The sequence below is a fragment of the Marmota marmota genome, unplaced genomic scaffold, assembly GCF_001458135.2.
Source record: "Marmota marmota marmota unplaced genomic scaffold, marMar, whole genome shotgun sequence".
Taxonomy (NCBI): Eukaryota; Metazoa; Chordata; class Mammalia; order Rodentia; family Sciuridae; genus Marmota; species Marmota marmota.
Window position 1 is genome coordinate 26435517 of NW_026000153.1, and position 9145 is coordinate 26444661.

At 40.7% G+C, this 9145-nt stretch overlaps 1 protein-coding gene across 1 annotated transcript in view; it reads left to right on the forward strand.

Annotated features, from left to right (window-relative positions):
- LOC107146090 (adipocyte enhancer-binding protein 1-like) overlaps positions 1 to 3251 on the forward strand; it is an 8959-nt gene extending 5708 nt beyond the window's left edge. Inside the window, exons 2-11 of the mRNA XM_015490107.2 lie at positions 120 to 357; positions 436 to 489; positions 921 to 1030; positions 1108 to 1247; positions 1581 to 1665; positions 1761 to 1905; positions 1999 to 2084; positions 2329 to 2452; positions 2757 to 2953; positions 3045 to 3251. Of these exons, the coding sequence (XP_015345593.1) occupies positions 120 to 357; positions 436 to 489; positions 921 to 1030; positions 1108 to 1247; positions 1581 to 1665; positions 1761 to 1905; positions 1999 to 2084; positions 2329 to 2452; positions 2757 to 2953; positions 3045 to 3236 (1371 nt within the window). The 3' untranslated portion in view covers positions 3237 to 3251. The remainder of the gene's footprint in view (positions 1 to 119; positions 358 to 435; positions 490 to 920; positions 1031 to 1107; positions 1248 to 1580; positions 1666 to 1760; positions 1906 to 1998; positions 2085 to 2328; positions 2453 to 2756; positions 2954 to 3044) is intronic.
- The last annotated feature ends 5894 nt before the right edge of the window (positions 3252 to 9145 follow it).

The window sequence follows — 9145 nt, forward strand, 5'->3', positions numbered from 1 at the left end:
CCATATGCCCTTGCTTAGCTTCTTCCATGAGTCCAAGCTCATCCTGACTTCCCAAATGCTCTAGCTAAGCTTCACCATATGTCTTAGCTCATCCTGACCCCCCATATACCCTAACTTAGCCTGACCAACCTCCAAGTACCCCAGCTCAACCTGCCCACCTACTATATGTCCCAACTCAGCCATTTCGCAGCTTAGTCTGTTACTCACACGTCCCAGCTCAGTCTGACCACACCCATGCTGAGGCCCAGGATGACAGACCTCTTACCTTGCATCCTCCAGAGAAACCCAAAAAGGGCAGCAGCCCCAAGGAGGAAACAGAGGACAAGTGGGCTGTGGAAAAGGGCAAGGACCAAAAAGGTGTGTGGCTGGTCCCCATGGGGCATCTTGACTCTTGTTGCCTTGGGCCTTTGGATCTAGCTCTTCCCTTGTCCACAGGTCCCCGAAAGGGCGAGGAGCTGGAAGAGGAGTGGGCTCCAGTGGAGAAAATCAGTGAGTGGGGATGGGTAGGGATAGGACAAAAACTAGCTCAAGACCATACACCAAATAAAATTGCAGCTGGGGCAGGGTAGGGAGTGAGGAGGGCCTTGGGTGAAAATCAAGGCCTCCAGCTGCCTTTACAGGTGGGCATCCTTGTGGGGGCCAGTGTGCAGATGACCTCATCATCTGGGTGAAGTCATGACTGGCAGGGCTCTGCACGGGATTTAATGTGAGTCCTGGGTTCCTGAGAGCTGGGCACCATCAGCATGTTCTTTCTCCAGATAGGGCAGCTGTGGCCCAAGCAGAGGAAGCAGAGCCACAAGCTGCCACAGCCTCCAATTAGCATCTCTGATTTGAGGGGAATGGGCTGTAGGCCCTGTAGCTCTGGGCTGGTGGAGGGAGATCTGAGCCCCTAGCCATCAGCCTGGGGTGTGTGTCCTCAGAGTGCCCGCCCATTGGGATGGAGTCGCACCGCATTGAGGACAACCAGATCCGCGCCTCCTCCATGCTGCGCCATGGCCTAGGGGCACAGCGTGGCCGGCTCAACATGCAGGTGGGTGAGTGGTTGGCCCATCCCCTAGCAGGCAAAGGGCTCTTCCACCCATGCTCAGCACCTACTATTCTGGACAGGCTGGTGCCAATGAGGATGACTACTATGATGGGGCATGGTGTGCTGAGGATGACTCACAGACCCAGTGGATTGAGGTGGACACCAGGAGGACTACTCGGTTCACTGGCGTCATCACCCAGGGCCGAGACTCCAGCATTCAGTACGTGGCTGGGCTCTTGGGAAGTTGGCAAGGTTTGGAGTCCCATTTGGGACATTTCAGTCAGCCCTTGAGCTGGTCCAGAAAAGCCAGTAAAATCCATGAGTGGCCAGCCTTGCCCCTGACCCTCAGCCATGGTAGTTAGCCCCTGAGTTCAGATGAGCATGAGGTCAGGGACAAACTACCACCCATAGCCATGGACAGGCACAGGACCTGGTACCTGATGCCTGAGTAAAACTCCATAGCCCTGCTGGTTCAGAAAAGGGGATTAGGTCACCTGGGGCCTGGGGCCTGGTGCAGGAGAGAAGCCTTGCCCTGACAACATCTTCTCCACAGTGACGACTTTGTGACCACTTTCTTCGTGGGCTTCAGCAATGACAGCCAGACATGGATGATGTACACCAATGGCTATGAGGAAATGGTAGGCACCTGAACCCTGTGCTGTTTCTGTTGTGTGGGCCAGAGTGGGCTCTCAGAAGGGGTAGGAGTGCTATTCTGAGGCCTGTCCCTCCCCAGATCTTCCACGGGAATGTGGACAAGGACACACCTGTGCTGAGTGAGCTTCCAGAGCCAGTGGTGGCCCGATTCATCCGGATCTACCCACTTACCTGGAATGGCAGCCTGTGCATGCGCTTGGAAGTGCTGGGCTGCCCCGTGACTCGTGAGTATGGAGGGGCTGGCCAGGGGTTGGGGTGGCTGGAGTTGATCTGTGGGTGAGTCAACATCAAGATCCCGACTGCCTACCCCTCTGCAGCTGTCCACAGCTACTATGCACAGAATGAGGTGGTGGCGACTGATGACCTGGACTTCCGGCATCACAGCTACAAGGACATGCGCCAGGTTAGAAGCCTGTGTCCCATGCCAGGGTGGGCCCTTTGCAGGGGTGACTGGAACTCATACCTAGCCCAGTCCTGCTGATTCAGGGGCCCAGCCTCCCTTAGAGGGATGTTGATTGCCCCTTGACTTAGGAAGGCTAGAACCTGTGGGCCACCTGAGAGGGGCTGGGTTTAGCTATCCATCCCATAAAACAGATCAGGACAGAAGAAGAGGCATGGTCAGTGATGTGGTGCCCTCTCCCTGCCAGCTGATGAAGGTGGTGAATGAAGAATGCCCCACCATCACCCGCACATACAGCCTGGGAAAGAGCTCACGAGGGCTCAAGATATATGCCATGGAGATCTCGGACAACCCTGGGGATCATGAGCTGGGTGAGGGCCTGAGGGCATCATTCTGCTAGCCCTGGCTGCCTGGCCCTGAGCTACTTGGCTCAGCTTCCACTCCACAGAGGATCAGAGGCAAGACCCTGGCACTGCAGCAGGGCCTGTGCAGTTGCTATGTGGAGTTCACCACCTCCTGCTTGCTCCTGGAGTCCCTCTGGGGATCCAGGCCTGTCTTGCTGGGCACCATAAACCTCAGCTGCTCCCTGCCCCCTGTCCCCTGGTGTCTGGGCCCTTTCTCAAACGCCCTGGGCCTCGTGAGACTGAGTGCTTGCTGTGGCTCCTGCCCTTTCAGGGGAGCCTGAGTTCCGCTACACAGCTGGAATCCATGGCAACGAGGTGCTGGGCCGAGAGCTACTGCTGTTGCTCATGCAGTACCTGTGCAGAGAGTACCGTGATGGGAACCCCCGTGTGCGCAACTTGGTGCAGGACACTCGCATCCACCTGGTGCCCTCACTGAACCCTGATGGTTATGAAGTGGCTGCACAGATGGTAGGTGGGACCTGGGGCTGGCCAGGGAAGGGTGGGGGTTGGGGGATGAGCAGCTGAAGAGGCCAAAGCTGACCCTGTTGACTTCTCACAGGGCTCAGAGTTTGGGAACTGGGCACTGGGGTTGTGGACCGAGGAAGGCTTTGACATCTTTGAGGACTTTCCGGATCTAAACTCTGTGCTCTGGGGAGCTGAGGAGAGGAAATGGGTCCCCTACCGGGTCCCCAACAATAACCTGCCCATCCCTGAGCGCTACCTGTCTCCAGATGCCACGGTGAGGAATTAACCCTGAAAATCTGGGCTGGGGAGTAGGAAAGTGGCTTAACCTCAGGTGCTAAGATTTAGGGGCTGGGAGAGAGTCAGAGGGACATAACGGGATGAGAAAAGTGAGCCACTGTCATGAGCATCTATGGAGGATGGGAAAGGCAGCGGAGCACAACAGACACTAGTATGGCAATATGTAAATCAATGGATGTGTAACTGATGTGATTCTGCAATCTGTGTATGGGGTGAAGGTGGGAGTTCATAACCCACTTGAATCAAAGTGTCGAATATGATATGTCAAGAAATTTGTAATGTTTTGAACAACCCACAATAAAAAATTAAAAAAAAAAAAAGATAAGGGACCTCATACAGATCTTAGGTCATTGGAAGTGTGCCCTGAAGGAGACTCTAGGCCCCTGGCCTCTTCTTTGTTCTCTTTCTCACTTTCTGGACATAAAATGAGTGGCTTTGTTCCAGCATGTCTTCCACCATGAACCTAAACATGACGGGTCCTCACAATCATAAGCTGGGACCTCCAAAACCATGAAACAAAATAAATACATCTTTTCTCTCCAAAACTAATTATCATAAGGATTGGTGTAATGACCGAAAGCGGATGAACACAGCACCTGACATAATCATGGAAGTGATTTCTGAATTATCAGAGAGGACATTTAAAATGATGGTGACTAATCAGCTGAGGACCCTAATGGGAAAAGTGAGCAACAGATGGGCATTGGAAGCAGAAGAAGTAAACTCTACAAGAAAATGAAAAGGAAATGTGTGAAATAAAAATCATCGCCAAAGAAGGGAAAAATGGTTTAGAAGTGCTCATCCATATATGGAACAAAGTCAAGGAAAAAATCAAGTTTTGAGTCATGTCAAAACAAATTCCAAAGGGGAAATGCAAGGAGAAAAATAGAATAAAAGATACAGAACAGAGTATTCAGGAATTGTGGGACAATTATAAAAGAAATAGCATAGATATAGTGGAAATAACATAAGAACAAAAATAGAAACAACATAAAATAAATCTGAAGCAATAATGATTTAAGATTTCCCCAAATTAATGAGTGACACCAAAGCACAAGAATCTCAGAGAGTAGTGAGATAAATAGTAAAAACAATCCACATTAAGGAATACTTTGTTCAAGCTGAAGAAAATGAAAGGGAAAAAAATTCAGAGAAGGCAGGCAGAGGGACAAAACTATTACCTACAGAAGAGCAATATGAATCAAATCAATTTTAGTTTTAGAAATTATGCAACCAAGAAGACAGGAAGTGAAATATTTAAAGTTTGGAAATGAATAATCTAATCAGGATGCTGTATCCAGCAAAATCATCCTTCAAAAGTGAATGAGCACAACTCCCATCCCACTGGATGTACATGGTGCAAAGTAATTATACAGGGTAAAAATGTCTATCTCATTCCACCATCTTTCCCACTTCATTTCCTTTTTTCTTTCCTCTGCCCAATACAAATTTCCTTCATTCTTCCCTACCCCCAACCCCCACTAGGATCAGCAACCACTTATCAGAGAAAACATTTGGACTTTGTTTTTTGGGGTTTGACTTATTTCTCCAGCAAGATATTCTCCAGCTCCATCCATGTACCTGCAAATGCCATAATTTCATTCTTCTTTAAGGCTGAGTGGTGTTCCATTGTGTAGATATACCACATTTTCTTTGGAAAGAGATCTTGTGCTCTCTTTGTGTATAATGTGTCAAAATGCATTCTGCTATCATGTATAACTTATTAGAATATATTAATTTTTTAAAAAATATGAATGAGCAATAAAGACCTACTCAGGTAAACAAAAATTGAGATAATTTGTCACTAATAAACCTGACTTGAAAGAAATATTTAAAGAAATTCTTCAGTAGGAAGGATAAAGATATAAATCAGCAGCTTCATTGTATGTAAAGAAAGGAGGAATATTAGAAAAATAATAGAACGAGGGCTGGGACTATAGCTTACTTAGCATGGGTGAGGCACTGGGTTTGATCCTCAGCACCACATAAAAATAGAAACAAATGAAAGAAAAATAATAAAATGAAAAAAAGCCTTTACTTTTCTCATTTGCAATTGATCTAATAATAATAGCTTGCTCAAAATAATAAGAATAACAATAAAGTTGGTAATTATCACATGTGGATAAGGAAAATGAAGTACAGTAATGTTATAAGATTTGAAGGCAGGAAATATTCTATCATAAAGTACATACACCACCCAGGAAATTAAAAGTGTTATTTGTAAAGAATATTTGGATTGTAGTATATGCATATAACAAACTCATGAGCAACCATTTAAAAAGTAAAAGTATCATTGATATACAAATACTGGGAAATAAACTGGAATAAGACAAAATGCTGAATTGTATTCAGAAAGAAAGAGAAGGCAGATAATAGTGGAACACAAAAAAGAAACAAAGACCAAAGGCATCAAACAAGAAACAATAGCAAATATGTTATCTAATAGTCCAATTATATCAACAATTACTTTAATAGCCAATGGTCTAAATACAAAAAATTGCAAGTCAGAGACAACAGAGTGGATTAAAAGTCATGTCTTTACTAAATGTCGTCTTCAAGAATTCCATTTTAATTCTAAAGACTTAGGTGGATTAAGAGTAAAAGGTTGGAAAATGATAAACCATGGTTAACTCTAATCAAAAGAGAGCAGGAATAACTATATTAATTTTAAGGTAAATTTATAGCAAAGAATATTATCTAAAATATAGAGGGGCGTTACATCATTGATTCAATAAGAAGATTTAATAATTCTTAATGTGCACGCACTTACCAACAACAGAACCTCAAAAGATGTGAGGAATAAACTGATAGAATGCAAGAAGAAATAGATTAATACACTACTATTGTTGTAGACTCTAACATCCTTCTATTATTAATAGAATTGAACAACACCATCAATCAACCAGATTTAATTGACATCTAGAGACTACTTCATCGAATAAAAGCAGGATATACATTATTCTCAAGTTCATTTAGAACATTCACTCAATTAGATTACATTCTGGGCTAAAAAATACCCCATAACAATTTAAAAACAATAGAAATATGAGGATTGTTCTTAGACTGCAATGGAATCAAAGTAGAAGTCAGTAACAGAAGTATAGCTGGAAAATCTCAATACTTGGCAATTAAAGAGTTCACTTCCAAATAACACAAGAATTAGTGAATAAATAACAGGGTAAATGTTTAAAAATATTTTGAACTAAATGAAAATTAAAATGCAACATTACATTTTGTAGGATGAAATGAAATAGTCCTTTAAAGAAAAATTTATATATATATATATATGTAAAATATATATGATAGAAAGAATCTAAAATGGAATAATCTGGGCTTCCATTTTAGTAACTACAAAAAGAAGAGCAAATTAAATTCAAACTAAGTATATACAAAGAAATAATAAAATTTAGAGCAGAAATTATTGTACTTGTAAAGAGTAAATCAATAAATAAAATCAATGAAAACAATGGAACCAGAATAAGAGCACTCAGAAACAAAGCCACAAAAATATAGTCAACTTAACTTAGAAGAGCAAAGCCAATTCTACAGAGTGGATGGTCTTGTCAACCAATGATACTGGAAAAAATGGATACCCACAGCCAAAATTTAAATGAATTTAGACAAAGACCTTACACATTTGAAGAAAAGCAATCTCAAAATAGACAATACACCCAATTGTAAAATGCTAAATTTAAATTTAAATAAATCTCCCAGAAGATAAAGTGGAAGAAAATCTAGGAGACCTTGGGCTCGGGATTACATTTTAGATATAATATCAAAAAAATTATTTGAGAAGGAAAAAGAAATGGTGAATTGAACTTCGGTAAAATTAGAGTTTTTTGCTCTGTGATAGACACTATAAGAATGAAAGATGATCTATAGACTGAGAGAAAATATTTGCAAAACTATATGTAATAAAGGATTGCTATCCAAAATATACACAGATACTAAAAGTCAACAATTAGAAAATAAACAGCCTAATTTTTAGAAACATGGACAAACATTTAAAAAACTTCACAAAAAGGTTATGTAGATGGCAAGCAAGTCTATGAGAAGATGTTTAATGTTATTATAGAATTGCAAAGTAAAAAAAAAAATGAGATAACACCCTGCACCTATTAGGATGGCTAAAAACCAGAATACTAACAGTACCCAGGGCTGGTGAGATGTGGAACAGTAGAACTCTCTCATTCATTGGGTGGCAGTAGAGGGAAGTAAAATTGTACAACCAATTTGGAGTGTCATTTGGTGGTTTCTAACAAAGCTAAACATACTCTTCCTATCAGGTCCAGCAATTGTGCTCCCTAAATGAGTAAACTTATTTCCACACAAAAACCTGCATGCAAATAAATGCTCTTAGCATTTTATTTAGATTATCCACAACTTTGAAGCAATCATGATGTCCTTCAATAGGTGAATGAATAAACTGTGGTTTATCTGTACATGGGATATTATCCAGTGATTTAAAAAAAATAAATGAAATTCTACCTTAGTCAGCTTAGGCTGTCATAATGAAATATGCCTGGGTGACTTCAAAGACATAAATTTATTTCTCACAGTTCTGGAAACTGGAAGTTTAATACCAAAGTGCTTGTAGGGTCAATATTTGGATAGGACCTTTGCTTTGATTATGGAGGGCTACCTCTCCTTGTTTACTCATGTAGTCTTTCCTTGGTGTGTGTGCATGGGAAGAGCTGTCTCTTCCTCTTCTCATAATGTCACCACCTCCACCAGGAGAGTCTCACCATTATGACCTCACAAGATCCTAATAACCATCTAAAGACCTCGTCTTCAAATGCCATCACATTGGGTATTCGAACTTCAATGCAGGAATTACAGTCAATTTAAAACTTATGAGAAAATAATATTTAAAAATAAAGGGAAACGAGTACAGTTGAACTTTTCTATTAAATATTCTGTTTTAGGTTTTCATCTTACATCAAACAAAAGAAGTTCTGGTTCTTCCCTATGGCTCTGATTTTTAAGAAAATTAATACATGTTATATTTTTAAAAAAGACTTTTTCTCCTTTATACCTTAGTGAAGATACATTTGCATGCATAATTTTTATTGTACAAATAACTATGTGACATAGAAATGCATTGAAGTTTGATATCCAAAATATTTATAAGTACATTTTTATAGTTTTATCATAAATATTTATGTATTTATATTTATTCAGATATTAGTCATCAATATAATAATGAGAAACATAGTTATATTTTAAAATAATGTGTTTCATTCATTTAACTAACATCTTAATTAAATTCTTTAATTGCTTCTTTTACATGCAGCAATGTTAATCAGTTTTCAAAATAATTTTATTTTTTTAGGCCCTGAAATTTTATATACTTTTATTCTTTTTTTTTTTTTTTTATTGTTGGCTGTTCAAAACATTACATAATTCTTGATATATCATATTTCACACTTTGATTCAAGTGGGTTATGAGCTCCCATTTTTACCCCAAATACAGATTGCAGAATCACATCAGTTACACATCCATTGATTTACATATTGCCATACTAGTGTCTGTTGTGTTCTGCTGCCTTTCCTATCCTCTACTATCCCCCCTCCCCTCCCCTCCCCTCGCCTCTTCTCTCTCTGCCCCCTCTACTGGCATTCATTTGTCCCCCTTGTATTATTTTTCCCTTTCCCCTCACTTCCTCTTGTATCTACTTTTGTATAACNTATATATATATATATATATATATATATATATATATATATATTTAAAATTTTATAATATGGATTATCATTTAATTGAAACTTTTTTGAAGAAGTATCTTGGAGCATCATTTTAAATTTATTTCAGCTAGTCTAATCAAATTTAAATGTCTATCCATGTTGCCTACTAAATTGACTAATTTTTCTTGCTTTAAGTTGATAATTTATTTTTTC